The 16894-nt window shown below is 41.6% G+C and overlaps 1 protein-coding gene across 5 annotated transcripts in view; it reads right to left on the reverse strand.

Annotated features, from left to right (window-relative positions):
• LOC109889851 (cullin-9) overlaps window positions 1–16894 on the reverse strand; it is a 67633-nt gene that overhangs the window by 13654 nt on the left and 37085 nt on the right. For all 5 annotated transcript variants that reach the window (XM_031823416.1, XM_031823415.1, XM_031823417.1 and 2 more), the window contains 9 exons: window positions 16584–16766; window positions 16251–16408; window positions 14954–15155; window positions 5864–6035; window positions 4797–4942; window positions 4570–4699; window positions 4139–4341; window positions 3705–3958; window positions 2025–2400 (listed from right to left, as the gene is read on the reverse strand). In XM_031823416.1, the coding sequence (XP_031679276.1) occupies window positions 2025–2400; window positions 3705–3958; window positions 4139–4341; window positions 4570–4699; window positions 4797–4942; window positions 5864–6035; window positions 14954–15155; window positions 16251–16408; window positions 16584–16766 (1824 nt within the window). The remainder of the gene's footprint in view (window positions 1–2024; window positions 2401–3704; window positions 3959–4138; window positions 4342–4569; window positions 4700–4796; window positions 4943–5863; window positions 6036–14953; window positions 15156–16250; window positions 16409–16583; window positions 16767–16894) is intronic.

The following is a 16894-nucleotide window of genomic DNA, read 5'->3' on the forward strand; positions in this document are numbered from 1 at the left end:
GTCTGTGGTCACCACCTGCAGAACCACTCCTTTATTGGGGGTGTCTTGCTAATTGCCTATAATTTCCACCTGTTGTCTATTCCATTTGCACAACAGCATGTGAAATGTATTGTCAATCAGTGTTGTTTTCAAAGTGGACAGTTTGATTTCACAGAAGTGTGATTGACTTGGAGTTACATTGTGTTGTTTAAGTGTTCCCTTAATTTTTTTGAGCAGTGTATTTTGGGTTCTGATGGGGTAAAAGACAGTTGAACTAAGCTCATGGGGCATTTATAAAAGTTAGTGCCTTCAGAAAATAGTCACATCCGTTTACTTTTTCCACATTGTGTTGTGTTACAGCCTGAATTCATAATGGATTACATTTAGATTTTTGTGTCATTGGCCTACACCCAATAAATACCCCATAATGTCAAAATGGAATTATGTTAAGAAATTTTTACAATGTAATAAAAAATGAAAAGCTGAAATGTCTTGATTCAATAACTATTTAACCCCTTTGTTATGGCAAGCCTAAATACATTCAGGAGTAAAAATGTGCTTAACAAAGTCACATAAGTTGCATGGACAACATGATTTTTGAATGACTACCTCATCTCTGTACCCCACACATACAGATGTGGTCCCTCAGTTGCGCAGTGAATTTTAAACTAACCTAAATGAGTGAAAAGGAAACCTATTCCAAAACATGCAACGTTTGCAATAAGGCACTACAGGAAAACGGCAAACAATGTAGCAAAAAAATGTACTTCATTTCCTGAATACAAAGTGTTATGTTTGGAGCAAATCCAAAACAACACATCACCGAGTACCAATCTTCATATGGTGGTGGCTGCATCATGTTATGGATATGCTTGTCATCGTTTTTTTGGGGAAAAAACTAAATGGAAGAGCGCTAAGCACAGACAAAATCCTAGAGGAAAACCTGGTTCAGTCTGCTTTCCAACAGACTGGGAGACAAATGTACCTTTCAGCAGGACAATAACCTTAAACACAAGGTCAAATATACACTGGAGTTGTTTACCAAGAAGACAGCGAATGTTCCTGAGCAGAGTTGCAGTTTTAACCTAAATCGGCATGAAAATGATTATCTAGCTATTATCAACAACCATCTTGACAGAGCTTGAAGAATTTTTGAAAGAATAATGTGCAAACACTGTACAATAGCCAAATTCACTAATTTGAAGGGGACACTCCTTAGTGTTGTTTGGTGGAGGAGGAATAATGGTCTGGGGCTGTTTTTCATGGTTCGGGCTAGGCCTCTTAGTTCCAGTGAAAGTAGATCTTAATCCGACAGCATACAATGACATTCTAGACGATTCTGTGCTTCCAACTTTGTGGCAACAGTTTGGGAAGGCCCTTTGCGGTTTCAGCATGACAACTGCCCCGTGCACATAGCGATGTCCATACAGAAATGGGTTTTCGAGATCGGTGTGGAAGAATTTGACTGGCCTGCACAGAGCCCTGACCTCAACCCCATTGAACACCTTTGGGATGAATTGGAACGCAGACTGCGAGCTAATATCGCCCAATATCAGTGCCCGACCTCACTAATGCTCTTGTGGCTGAATGGAAGCAAGTCCCCGCATCAATGTTCCAACATCTAGTGGAAATCCTTCCCAGAAGAATGGAGGCTGATTTAGCAGCAAAGGGGGGAGAACAACTCCATATTAATAATTAGAATGAGATGTTTGACAATCAGGTGTCCATATACTTTGTTGTGCATTTCTCTATCGCACTTCAAATAATGTGGGGGGGGGGGGAATCTAAAACATGTTTTCACTTTGTCATTATAGGGTATTGTGTATAGATGGGATGGGAAAATGCATACTAAATCCATTTTGATTTCAGGCTGTAACAAAATGTATGAATACTTTGTGAAGGCAAGAATCAATGGGTACATATCATTCATTTCTAAATAAATAAAAATTATATAGCAACTTCAAAATGTCCCTTTAAAGCATCTATACAAGATTAAACTAGTTTAAAGTTAGAAAAGGATTAGAAAAATTGGTAAAGTGACAGACCCGGCAGCAGTAGTGCATGCAGCAGAGGGTGGGAACGGGCTCTGCCTCCCCTGTTTGAGAGATGAGGCACACAGGGCAGCTGGACACAGGGCTGTGGGGTGGCTGGGGGTTCCAGCCCCTCAGCCCAGCAGCCATGACCAGGGAGTCTGGGTTGTCTGTGTAGCGCTGGATTAGCACGTCCATGTTCCACTTGCAGTGGACCAGCAGGTGCTCAGCCCGGTCCAGGTCCAGAGTCAGGGTGCCAGAGACCTGCTGCACTGTGCGCTGCATCAGCTGCCGGACCTCCTCCTGGTTCATAGTCCGGCCCATGGACAACAGGACAGCCTCCAGGACCCCGTCTTCCACACTCTGAGGGGCTGCAAAGATGCCTTCCAGGCTGGAGGAGAAGACACAGCGGGTCACAAGAGGTAAGTTACTATCTATGTATGGAAATCTTAACCTCTAAACGTGAGGAGGGTCACAGTTTAGTATAATTACGTTGGAAATACTCTCATTTCAGAGAACAAGCATGTGTCATTAAAAACAGTGTGTCAGAATAACATCCTTATGGAAAGCAGAGCTTGTAATTATCAGGTTAGTAGTTTGTGTGATTTTAATAGCAAAAAGTTTTAGAGACAAATTGTGGCATCTTTATTAAAAAAGATCACCCCACACAGCATTTCTAGACTACTGTATTATACCCACACAAAATAAGAAAGCAACGCCTCCCGGGTGGCGCAGTGGTTAAGGGTGCTGTACTGCAGCGCCAGCTGCGCCACCAGAGACTCTGGGTTCACGCCCAGGCGCTGTCGCACAGGCCGCGACCGGGAGGTCCGTGGGGCGACGCACAATTGGCCTAGCGTCGTCCGGGTTAGGGAGGGTCGGTAGGGGAATCCTTGTCTCATCGCGCACCAGCGGCGGGCCGGGCGCAGTGCGCGTTAACCAAGATGCACAGTGTTTCCTCCGACACATTGGTGCGGCTGGCTTCCGGGTTGGAGGGCGCTGTGTTAAGAAGCAGTACGGCTTGGTTGGGTTGTGTATCGGAGGACGCATGACTTTCAACCTTCATCTCTCCCGAGCCCGTAAGGGAGTTGTAGCGATGAGACAAGAACAATTGGATACCACGAAATTGGGGAGAAAAAGGGGTAGAAAAATAAAATATTTAAAAAATAAGAAAGCAACAAACATGGTTCAAAGTTCAAATGTTCTTTATTATGTATATTAATAGAACATTCACTAGCACCTTTTGACTGTTTCTCAACATATAACATATATCTTTTTTGTGTTGCATGTATTAGAGCCATGGGTTTCTTTGAAGGTAATGGCTTAAATAAACAGCATCAGTGGTCAATGGTCATCCTGTATGTGAAATGACTGACATTGCCATGCAGCCACAGTTTAGGTCATGTGTATTTAAAAGCTCAACTAGGACAAAGAACAAGTACATATGGCACAAATAAGTGCTGTAACATCAGGGCTGAAGACCTCAACCCAATTGGTTAGCTATTAAAGCATTTATGCAATGGCTATAGCAGACAGACATATAAATGGAAAAGAATGCCTGTTAGTAATTATTCTACTCTCCTTCCCTACAATTAAAAAACAAAGAACTTGCCCTGAGATACAGAATCAACCGAGAGGCCACACCAGCAATCTACATTAAAAACCCTTCCCCCACTAGGTCAAGGGTCGTCCGCACACCTGATGTCAGCGTTGCTGCTGCTGGGGTTATTCTTCAGCTCTGCCTTGCTGAAGGAGAAATGCGCCTGGCCCTTCTGGGGAGTGGAGGGGTCTTCAGGCAGGAACTCCACGATGTGGGGGCTGTCCTCGTTGCGCCTGATGTAGCCCTTGCTGATGACGTGCATGACACAGGACAGCACGTCTGTAGTGCTGCAGCTGAAACGCACCGAGCCTGGGGAACGAGTCACCTCCCGCTTCTGACACGTCTCCAACACCTGAGGGAGGACAAGGGATAAAATAAGGGACATAAAAGACACCCACTGCTAGCTGTCGTTCTACCCTGAACAAGAATTTGTTCTTAACTGACTTACCTAGTTAAATAAAAGTTAAATTAAATAAAACATAGGATCAGTTGATCATCTCCATTGGTCACACATGAGGGAATAAGGCCTTACTCTGAACACCAGGTTGTCTATGTTCATCTCTTTCTCAGCCTTCATGATCTGGATGACGAGGCAGTAGATGAAGTTCCTCTTCCTCTCCAGCGAGCAGGCAGCGTCCTCGTCCACATTCAGGTAGGTCTGCTTGGGCAGCAGGTAGCAGTAGCTGTGGTTTTCCAAACTCTGAGACAGAGCTTTTATGTTCAACCTCAGGACTCCTATGTGTAGAGCAGGACAAAACCTTACATTCAGTCCAACTCCACAAACGCCAACAGTAAATTCAAAGCTGTCATGAAAATAACATCTAACTGGGGAACAATTCAGGGGATGGAATCTTTTTTTGTAAAGAATTGCTGGATTGGAGGGATCCACAGTAGCTCCATAGAATGCATTTGTGAAAGGCTCAGAGAAAGAACTAGCCAGGGAAAGACAGAGCGGGAGCTCACCATTCACAAGATTGTTGTCAGGGCTGTCTGTGGTGAGAATGCCCTTCTCTGCAGTGAGGGGAGACAGTGCATGGGCCAGCACTGTCGGAGATAGGCCTGTAGCCTGCTGAAGAGCCTCCACAGATACATCCTGAAAATAACAACAGGAGGTAGTTTAGTGTCAATTAAAAAAATGTAATTCTTAAACTCAATTTCCCCATCGCACTGTGCTTCCCCCATCTAGTTACCGGTTGGTGGTTGAACTGTAGGAGGATGTACATCTGCAGGGTGGAGACGTAGAGAGTGCAGGAGCCATAGTGCAGCTCTGCATGGCCCAGCCAGGTCCACTGTAGACGCCGGGGCTTACTGTGGGTCAGATTGTACATGCACTGGCCTGCAGACAAAACACATACCACACACCAATCAGCCTCTAGCACTTCGTTCTCATAGATGACATTATAACGGACTGGCTCTGATGGAACTTTGCGAGATTTTGGCTTATGAGAAAGATCTAAAATATACTAAAACAAAAATAAAACGCAACATGCAATACTTTCAAAGATTTTACAGTTCATATAAGTAAATCATACAATAGAAATAAATTCATTAGGCCTTAATCTATGAATTTCACATGACTGGGCAGGGTGGGTGGGCAGGCTCAGCCAATCAAAGAGATTTCCCCACAAAGGGCTTACATACAGAAATACTCAGTTTCATCAACTGTTTGGGTGGCTGGTCTCAGACAATCCCGCAGGTGAAGAAGCCAGATGAGGTCTTGGGCTGGTGTGGTTACACGTGGTCTGCAGTTGTGAGGCCGGTTGCACATATTGCCAAATTCCCTAAAACGATGTTCGAGGCGACTTATGGTATGAGAAATGAACATTCAATTCTCTGGCAACAGCTCTGGTGGATATATTCCTGCAGTCAGCATGTCAATTGCACACTCCTTCAAAACTTGAGACATCTGTGGCATTGTGTTGTGTGACAAAACTGCACATTTTAGAGTGGCCTTTTGTTGTCCCCAGCACAAGGTGGACCTGTATAATGATCATGCTGTTTAATCAGCTTATTGGAATGCCACACCTGTCAGATGGATGATCTTGACAAAGAAGAAATGCTCACCAACAGGGATAAACACATCAGTTTTTTTTTGTGCATAAGGAACATTTCTGGGAATATCCATTTCAGCTAAAGAAACATGGGACCAACACTTGACATGTTACACTTGACATATTTGTCCAGTGTATAATCAATATGAGGAGAGAAACATACAGCCAAAACTTTGTGAAAAGACAGATGACAGAATGGGACTGACTGTTAGAGTAGAAGTCTGTGAACTCGGCCAGGTAGGTGGAGAGCTGCTTGGGGAAGTATCTGCTGGAGTTGTCCAGGTAGCAGGGTGAGGAGACTGCCCAGCAGCGAGGAGACAGGACCAGCACCTTCACCTCACTCTCCTCATCAGGCTCGGACGGCTGATCATCCATCATCTGCAGCATAGAAAAACACAACATTTTTGGGAGGTTATGGGTTGGATTCCCAATAGGCCATATATGTTGTCATGACTCTCCTGTGAGGATCCAAAGGATCAGATTACAGTGGATCAGCTCTACAGCGCTCCGGGGAGAGGAATGATGTGGGCGCTTTATGACATCTCACGTAGATCGTTAACAATAGGCAGCAGACGATTCCTTTTGGGGCCTAATTTGGGCAAATGGAATGCATCTGTGTTACAGAAGAGTTTGCCCCCCAAGAACTTCAACATTAAACCATGGACAATATATTTCAATATCCGAATATTGGGAATGATGAGAGATGGAATATGGAAAATTACTGTCTATGTTGTGATGTCATTAAAAGTTGCATGAAGACGTTATAACGAAAACATTGTAACTTGAAGAGCTTTCATATGTGTATGTCATGTTTACATACTTTACATTGTGTGGAAAATATCCAGGATAAAGAATGTTTTTATGACGATAAGATTGTGATTTTAGTTCTCTAACGAGATCATATTGTGATACCTTGACTCGTAACTAGCCACGCCCCAGGGAACCCAGAGAGCGTGCCAGCCTGATGTAAACACCTCAATTTTTCAAAAAGGTATAAAGCATTTGAGTTAAGAATTAACATATCAGACTAGAAGGGCCACAAGTTGCAGCTGAGGTCTACGATTAGTCACGAACCCGAAATGCAACGTTAGGTTGAAGACAAAGGAACCTCTTAATCATTGCTATGGTTAAGTACTGTATCTAAGAAAGTGAATTTAAGCAGGACCATCCGGTTATCCTCTTCAAATCATTGTTTGTCTACATTGCTCTTATCCCCACTCTGGGATCATCTACACGGCTCCGAAGACCCCTCTTCCAGAACGAGTACAAGTAAACACGACAACTAAGAGAAAGGACATTGTGACATCTCGTGGACAATCAGAGACTTACACCGAGAAACAGAGGACTGCCCACAGAGGCCTGGGCCCAACAGAGACACCCGACGAAGACCTTCAACACGTAAATACATGCATTACTTCTTACCCATAAGAGCGGCAGTTCGGGGCAAGGTATTAGGGCTATTATAAGTATAGTTTCCAAATGTATCCAAGTGTTGCTTCTCTGTCGCTTTCTCGCTCTTTAAATTTAAATCTCCATCTTGTGTAGCCAGTGTCATATTGTATTAGTCCGCTAGGGACTTGTCATCATGTTAAGTTTCTTATCAATAACCTACACTGCGTCTATCATATCTTATAATTTAGCTTCTTAGTAAATAATCAAATCAATGTATTGTATAGTACAGAATGATTATTAGTAAGACTCAGGATGGTGCAGATTTACGAAGTCAACGACGTTCAGAATGAAACTGATATGAGGAAATTATTAATTGGTGACTGGTACGATGTCTATATACTCTGGAGTTAATTCGGGAGATTAAACATACATTTCCCGTGGTGCCCCAAATTCCTAATGAGTTAGTTGTTACATGATTAATTTAAATTGAGAAATAACTATTTGATAAATAGCAGTCATCACAATGATAGTCACGTCACGACAATGTGTATGCTGCTTTGGAGTCGATCATATGTTATATACAGTGAGCTCCAAAAGTATTGTGACAGTGGCACAGAGTACATTCTGTACTCCAACACTTTGAAATGATACAATGACCGTGGGGTTAAAGTTCAGACTGTCAGCTTTAAGTTGAAGGTATTTTCATCCATATTGGGTGAACCATTAAGAAATTCATTTTTGTACATAGTCCACCCATTTTAAACAGATCGAAAGTATTGGGACAAAATCACTTACAGTTGAAGTCAGAAGTTTACATATACTTAAGTTGGAGTCATTAAAACTTGTTTTTCAACCACTCCACAAATTTCTTGTTAACAAACTGTAGTTTTGGCAAGTCAGTTAGGACATCTACTTTGTGTAATTTTTCAAACAATTATTTACAGACAGATTATTTCACTTTCACAGATTATTACATACACTATGTTGACTGTGCCTTTAAACAGCTTGGAAAATTCTAGAAAATTATGTAATGGCTTTAGAAGCTTCTGATAGGCTAATTGACATCATTTGAGTCAATTGGAGGTGTACCTGTGGATGTATTTCAAGGCCTACCTTCAAACTCAGTGCCTCATTGCTTGACATCATGGGAAAATCAAAAGAAATCAGCCAAGACCTCAGAAAGAAAATTGTAGACCTCCACAAGTCTGGTTCTTCTTTGGGAGCAATTTCCAAACGCCTGAAGGTACCACGTTCATCTGTACAAACAATAGTACGCAAGTATAAACACCATGGGACCACGCAGCCGTCGTACCGCTCAGGAAGGAGACGTGTTCGGTCTCCTAGAGATTGTCGTACCTTGGTGCAAAGAGTGCAAATCAATCCCAGAACAACAGCAAAGGACCTTGTGAAGATGCTGGAGGAAACAGGTACAAAAGTATCTATATCCACAGTAAAATGAGTCCTATATCGACATAACCTGAAAGGCCGTTCAACAAGGAAGAAGCCACTGCTCCAAAACTGCCAAAAAGAAGCCAGACTACGGTTTGCAACTGCACATGGGGACAAAGATCGTAATTTTGGAGAAATGTCCTCTGGTCTGATGAAACAAAAATAGAACTGTTTGGCCATAAAAAAGGGGTATGCTTGCAAGCCGAAGAACACCATCCCAACCGTGAAGCACGGGGGTGGCAGCATCATGTTGTACGGGTGCTTTGCTGCAGGAGGGACTGGTGCACTTCACAAAATAGATGGCATCATGAGAAAGTAAAATGATGTGGATATATTGTGCAACATCTCAAGACATCAGTTAGGAAGTTAAAGCTTGGTTGCAAATGGGTCTTCCAAATGGACAGTGACCCCAAGCATACTTCCAAAGTTGTGGCAAAATGACTTAAGGACAACAAAGTCAAGGTATTGGAGTGGCCATCACAAAGCCCTGACCTCAATCCTATAGAAAAATGTGTGGGCAGAACTGAAAAAGCATGTGCGAGCAAGGAGGCCTACAAACCTGACTCAGTTACACCAGCTCTGTCAGGAGGAATGGGCCAAAATTCACCCAACTTATTGTGGGAAGCTTGTGGAAGGCTACCCAAAACGTTTGACCCAAGTTAAACAATTTAAAGGCAATGCTACCAAATACTAATTGAGTGTATGTAAACTTCTGACCCACTGGGAATGCGATGAAAGAAATAAAAGCTGAAATAAATAATTATCTCCTATTATTCACATTCTTAAAATAAAGTAGTGATCCTAACTGACCTAAAACAGAATTTTTATTAGGATTAAAATGTCAGGAATTGTGAAAAACTGAGTTTAAATGTATTTGGCTAAGGTGTATGTAAACTTCCAACTTCAACTGTATGTCTATTAAAGTAATGTTTTTAGTATTAGTTCCCATATTCCTAGCAATCAATGACTACATCAAGCTTGTGACTCTACAAATTTGGAGTCATTTGCTGTTCGTTTTGGTTGTTTCAGATTATTTTGCCCAATATAAATACATGGTAAACAATGTAGTATCGTTTGGAATTGCTTTTATTGTAAATAAGATTAGAAAATGGTTTCTGAACACTTCTACATTCATTTGAAAACTATCATGATTACGGATAATCCTGAATGGATCGTGAATAATAATGAGTGAGAAAGATACACGCACAAATATCATACCCCCAAGACATGCTAACCTCTCACCATTACAATAGAAGGGGAGGTTAGCATTTTCTGAGGGGTATGATATTAATGTCGTCTGTAACTTTCACTCATCATTACTATTATATTCTTATTTACATTAAAAGTTACTCCAAAATGACACTACATTACTTATCATTAAGCCGTTTACTTTTTCAACATTTTGTTATGTTACAGCCTTATTCTAAAATATATATATTTTTTTAATTTTACTCAATCTCCACACAATGCCCCATAAAGACCAAACTGTTTAGAAATGTTTGAACATTCATTAAAAATTAAAACAGAAATACCTTATTCATATAAGTATTCAGACCCTTTCCTATGAGACATAAAATTGAGCTCAGGTGCATCCTGATTCCATTGATCATCCTTGAGGTGTTTCTACAACTTGATTGGAGTCCACCTGTGGTAAATTCAACTGATTGAACATGATTTAGAAAGGTCCCACAGTTGACAGGGCATGTCAGAGCAAAAACTTAAGCCATGAGGTGGAAAGATTTAGCCGTGGAGCTCTCAGACAGGATTGTGTTGAGGCACAGATCAGGGGAAGGGTACTGAAAAATGTCTGCAGCATTGAAGGTCCCCAAAACCACAGTGGCCTCCATCATTCTTAAATGGAAGAAGTTTGGAACCACCCAGCCAAACTGAGCAATCGGGGGAGAAGGGCCTTGGTCAGGGATGTGACCAAGAACCCAATGGTCATTCTGACAGAGCTCCAGAGTTCAGGCAAAAGAGTTCATTCTTGGATTCTTCGGACAGATAATCTTTAATTAGCCTTTTACTGAGGAGTGGCTTCCGTCTGGCCACTATACCATAAATGCCTAATTGGTGGAGTGCTGCAGAGATGGTTGTGGAGTGGCCAAACCCGTTGTCCGGGTTTGGCCAGTGTAGGCCATCATTGTAAATAAGAATTTGTTCTTAACTGACTTGTCTAGTTAAATAAAGATTAAAATAAAAAATATAAGTTAGAGTGAGAGAACACTTGGAAACATTTGGAATCTACACTCATGGAAATATTAATACTTAGCACCCTACCTCTCAAACGGATTAGAAATGCAATATATATATTTGTGACCCGATTCAGGAAACTAGACGTATGTCGCAAGTCACAGCTTCACAGGAGAGCCGATTGATCATAAAAAATATTTTTATCAAAATGCATTTTTTGGGCAGAAATGCCTTGAACTTGTATGCCCTCTGTAAATACGAATAAAATGGTAATTACGAGCCTTGTTGGTTAAACCACAGAAAAAGCTGGCAACCTTCCCAGAGAGGAGTTCAGATTTGTCTGTCATAGTCAAGGCTTCTGTCTATTTGAGCTCGTCAGTCTGTTGGTAATCCTGTGCGAAAGCTGCTTTTTGAAAAATGTATTGTGTAGTGGAGCTGCATAAGTGTTGCTCTCCACTTTCTGGAGGATCACTTTTTGAAATCAGTGGAATTAGAGTATGATAGCTAAACACATGGACAAAACACCTGTGTCTGGATGACATCTTCAAACTAAGGGCAACCGTGGTATGGCATTCCTGACAGGGAGACACGTCCATCATGTATGATGTATACAGGTAAGATAGCTAGCTACATTCAGATATTACACGTTTGTAATTTTGACAAAGTGGTTTCATTTCAAGCGAAAGTGTACTGCTAGCAAGCTAGCTAGCGAACGTTAGGTGGCTGATGTTACTTGTTTCCCAGAGCCATTTGCTTTTCTAGTTAGAGCCTAATGTTAGCTAGCTAACATTGGACCTGGTTGTTTAGCTCCCAGCACTGTGGCACTGTTGGCATGTTGTTCATTGTTGTTTAACTAGCTAACGTTAGCTGGCTGACTCGTTAGCTAACATTACGTGTGTGATATTAAACGTTGTTTACCTAGCTAGGTTCATTGTTTACCTACCTAGCTAGCTAGCTATATGTCTTAAGCTAAAGTGTACTGTTAGCTAGTTAGCTGGCTAGCTCCCTTGCGGACATTATTATTTGTTTCCCAGAGCTGTTCGTTTTTCTAGTTAGAGCCTAATGTTAGGCATTGACGGTACTTTGTTCATTGTTGTTTAACTAGTTAACGTTAGCTGGCTGGCTGGCTCGTTAGCAAACGTTACGTGACATGTGTACAACACCCGTTGAATATGGCCAGTGTCAGTAAACATCTGCAAAAAAGCATAATGAAATTGGTTGCCAGCAGAGCTGGTTAGGCTTTTGTCATGTTGTCCAGAGGTAAACAAATCATTGACCAGAGCATCAAGTGTGCGAGTGAAACTAGATGGGTGGGGCTAGAGCTTAAGGTGTGAATGATGCTGAATGGGTGTAGACAAAGAAGAGCTCATCACTAGATACCAAAACATTCAAAAGGTGATTTTCTCAAGACTATACAAGTTGATCAACTTTCAAAGCAAAATTACTTTCTCACTGTTCCTCAAATGCAGTGTATGATATACCATTTGTAGCTCGGAGTCTCTACTTTTATCCAATATAAATAAATAAAAATCACATTTTGCTACATAAGACCAAATCCAGGTGGTGAGTCACATTTACGTGTAATTGTACCTGATCGTCATCCATTTGTTGAAACCAATTGATCTGTCTCTGGGTAGTCGCTCGATGTAAGGCTCTGGTTTGTCCTTATTTATAGAGCTTCTCTGGTAGTGGAGTGTTTGTTAGAACAAATACTTCAGATGTACCAATGGTTGTCTGTTGGGATTCTCCTTCCCACCTTGTCTTTAGTAAAAAGTTCTAGGACCACGTTTACATGCACAGCTGTAGGCAATGTTTCTGGTTTCCTAGGTGATCTTCACATTCGTGTTGAGGTTGAGAGCTTCCAAGTTTCTAACCATTTCAACTTGTAGAACATGGTCTCGCGTCTTTTGGTCTTGCAGTGATCTCAGAGTTTAAACCATTTGTAACGTTCAGCTTGCGCTGTACATCGGCTGGTCTGGTAGTGGTCTCATGGTTGATTCTTCAGGTTCAGGCTCCCGACCACTTTACACGCCAGCAGCAACCCGGCATGTTTTGGTCTCATAGTTTTAAACCATTTCATAACATTCAGCTCATGCTGTCAGGCTGGTCTAATGTACATTTCGTTAGCGGTTCCTTTTAAAAACCTCTTAGGGCTGGGCCCCTTTTTCTCCACTTCCTGCCTGAAAACACTTTGAAGTTTGTAGAAATGTTAAATAATGTAGGAGAATATAACACAATAGATAGGGTATTAGAAAATCCAAAGAAAAACCCAAACTGTTTTTTTTTTGAGAGGGACCATCGTCTTAGAAATGCAAGAGAAAGATCATATTGAAAATTAACTCCCTGGATGCTATTCCTATGGCTTCCACGGGGTGTTAGCAGTCTATGTTCAAGGTCTAAGGCTTGTAACTTCAAAAACTAATACGAAATATCAGTTTTAGCAGAATAATTCGTGTTTGTGTGCGCCATGAAGACATTACGCACCTGCTAAAATCGGTTTCCTATTGAACATACTTCTTTCCTAAATAAATATTATAGTTTGATTACATTTTAGGGTATCTGAGGAGTAAATAGAAACGCATTTTGACTTATTGAAACAAAGTTTAGGGGTAGATTTTCGGATTCCTTTCTCTGCAAGTTGAACGAGTGGATTACTCAAATTGATGGCGCAACGAAACTGACCTTTTGGGATATAAAGAAAGATTTTATTGAACAAAACGACACTACATGTTATAGCTGGGACCCTTTGGATGACAAATCAGAGTAGGATTTTCAAAAAGTCAGTGAATATTTAATCATTATATGTGAATGTATGAAACCTGTGCCGGTGGAAAAATATTTTGACGTGGGGCACCGTCCTCAAACAATCGCATGGCATTTTTTCGCTGTAATAGTTACTGTAAATCAGCCGATATGACACATATGTACCTAAATGTTTAAAATCCATAACATGTATGATTATTTATTTGAATTGCGCCCTCCTGTTTCACCGGAAGTTGTCCCGTTAGAGGGACACCGATCCTTGAGAAGTCTTTTAAGCACTCAGGCCAAAAGGGGTGTTCAATCACGCCAACATGGATATGCTCACTTGGGCATGGTTACTGACTGGGCACAAGTTTATATGAAACGCAATTACCTCATTTAGAAGGCTAAAATCACATTGCTATCTTCACCAAAGTATTTTCCTATTTATTAATATATTTTATACAACATTTAGATGTAAACTTGACACATAGAATGCGTACAATTTAAGAATTACAGTTACTAGGTTATACCATCCTTAATGACATCACAAAATAATAAAACTATATGACAGGATTATTCTTTAGATCCCCACACACCAATTTTAGGAATATTGTGCCAACATTCATTCTTTGTCCGTTAAGAGTTTTTGGCGGGAAAACGGATTTCTTTCTTTAAAAATTTACGACCCATTGTTAAGGTGTCAAGACCGGCACATCCCCCTTCCCCGATTCTGTGGGAGAGAGGAGGTCTGGCTATCTTCAAACATATGCCTAGCTAATGGGTCTTTTGATCCACTGTCGGGAGAGTCATGACACTATGGTGAAGCATGGTGGTGGCAGCATCCTGTTATTGGGATGTTTTTCAACACGGCAAGGACTGGAAGACCAAGGGATCAAGGGAAAGATAAACAGATACAGAGATTCTTGATGAATACCTGCTCCAGAGAGCGCTCAGGACCTCAGACTGGGGCGAATGTTCACCTTTCAACAGGACAATGACCCTAAGCACACAGCTAAGACAACCCAGGAGTGGCTTCGGGACAAGTCTCAATGTTCTTGAGTGGCCCAGCCAGAGCCCAGACTTGAACCCGATCTAACATCTCTGGAGATACCTGAAAATAGCTGTGCAGAGATGCTCCCCATCCAACCTGATAGAGCTTGAGAGGATGTGCAGAGAAGAATGGGAGAAACTCCCCAAATACAGGTGTGCCAAGCTTGTAGTGTCATACCCAAGAAGACTCGAGGTTGTAATCACTGCTAAAGGTGCCTCAACAAAGTACTGAGTAAATGGTAGGAATACTTACGTAAATGTGACATTTCAGATATTATTTTTGGTATTTTCTGCAAAAATGTCTAAAAACCTGTTTTTGCTTTGTCATTACAGGGTATTGTGTGTAGCTTGATGAGGGTCTTTAAAAAAAAAATAATAATAATCCTGTAATGTAACAAAATGTGGACAAATGTATGTATGTATGTATTTATATAAAAACATTGCAGTGGTGGTTTTTATTCTCTGCTCACCTCCTCGTTGACATCCTGCAGGGTCTTGTCCAGCTGCTGGAGGCGGTAGAGGTGGAACTCCTGCTGCAGCTCCTCAGACTCACTGAGATTCTTCAGCATCTGCTGGGGGAAGCGGTTTGGGAAGCAGGTGCCTATCTGCATTATGACAGCAGTCTCTAGCCACACCTTGCTTTGACCCAGCAGCCTGTCACCGAGGTAGTACCTGTGGAGGAGGGGGATGGGGAAAAGAGATGGATTGAGACTCTAGACAATGCTACAATATGGTCCTTTTATGAATGATAAATGGTCTTAGGGTCGACTCACGGTACAGAACAATTATATTGCAGGTCGGTAACGTTTTAAAACGAGATATTATTTTAACAAATGAGCTAGTTATGTTGAATTGTGTTGCAAATTCTATTATGTGAGCAGTGAGACAGACATAGCCTAGGCTACTAACCACACAGGGAGAGAGTGGAGCAGGGAACTGTCCATTATGTGTGTGGTGTTGAAACATTCCTAAATTGTCCACGTGTAGAGCTTATGCTCCCTTCCACCTCTTGACAATACATTTCCAAGTTTATTTTCCCTGACTCCTAGCTCACATAAAAATGGCTAATGTAACAGGAGAAATAAAAAGGTTATGATGGTGGAATACACCATCGTGGAAACAGGTGCTGCACAAATCATTTTTCCAGTCATTGTGGACGAGAACAACAACCCGGTAGATGGATACCCAAACTGGCAAAAGTGCAAGTAGTTATTAGTTTAAGATATTTTGGTTAATTATTACATGAATTCAGGTTTTTGTTAATTTAGACCAATACGCAGCCCATATAAAGTTTAAACCTATGAGGCTGGTAAAAGTTTGAGTAGCCAATAATCTACAGCATATTCAATTCTGGGAATTCTGGGAACAGATTATTTAAAAAATACTAAATGTAAGGGTATTGTTATGTCGGCTATAAGCTTCAGCAGGGAAGGAGGCGGCTAATAAGAAGGCTATTTTTTAAAAGCAATTTGAGTTGTGCAGCATTACATTGTGAAAATAAGACTGCATTCCTTCTTAATGACATGGTTTCCTTTTATCCAAATATTGAATAGACATGCAGACTAATTCTAATAGTGTACTACTCTGGAGTCATACAAATAATGAAATAAATGTATGTTATTTGGCGGGTCACAGACCGGCTCCAGGAACAATTCTAGGTAGATATCGGGTAGGGTTTGGAATTTATGTGGCCGGCACGGGGCAGGTGCAGTTCCAAAAAAGTGACCCGTGCAGGAATCTGCTAGAGATAAAGAAATGTGGCCTTACCTGTAACAGTGCTCAAAGGTGTTGGCAAGCTCCAGGCCGGAGAGGAAGAGCATAGGTTCTAGAAACTGCTGCAACTGGTTAAGAGTCTCCACATTGCCAGAGTCCACTCCACTCTCCTGGATCATCATGTCGATGTACTGGGCAAACCGCTCACTCATCTGCAAACACAGAGATAGAGAATGTAACCCACACAGACAGCAGTGATTTGGAGCATAGATATGTTACAGGTACACTGTCAGGTCACGTTCATTTGGACTATTGCCGTTTTCCGTTGCTTGCCCTAATGAACATGACCCAGGTAGTATTGAGTACAGGTCATTCAGTATAACTCACATGCATGGCGGTGAGGATGGAGAGCTGTAGGAGAGCAGCAGAGAAACCGTGGCGGAGAGCCAGCACAAATGCTGTCTGTTGGCCAAACAGCTCCTCCATGGCATTCTTCAGACGGAGGTACATGTTCCTGTAACGCTCCACAAAGTCTGGCAGACTGCACGTCGAGTCCAAGAACTTCTTCACCTGTTAAACATAGGTTGAGTAATCATTCTCAAGTAAAAAAAAGTTTTTTTTAAGAAACTTAAATCCGTCCTGAGATTCATTTACTGATGCCATCTTGACTTAAACTTTAGATCCGAATGACTACGCCT

The sequence above is a fragment of the Oncorhynchus kisutch genome, linkage group LG4 (assembly GCF_002021735.2).
Source record: "Oncorhynchus kisutch isolate 150728-3 linkage group LG4, Okis_V2, whole genome shotgun sequence".
Classification (NCBI taxonomy): Eukaryota; Metazoa; Chordata; class Actinopteri; order Salmoniformes; family Salmonidae; genus Oncorhynchus; species Oncorhynchus kisutch.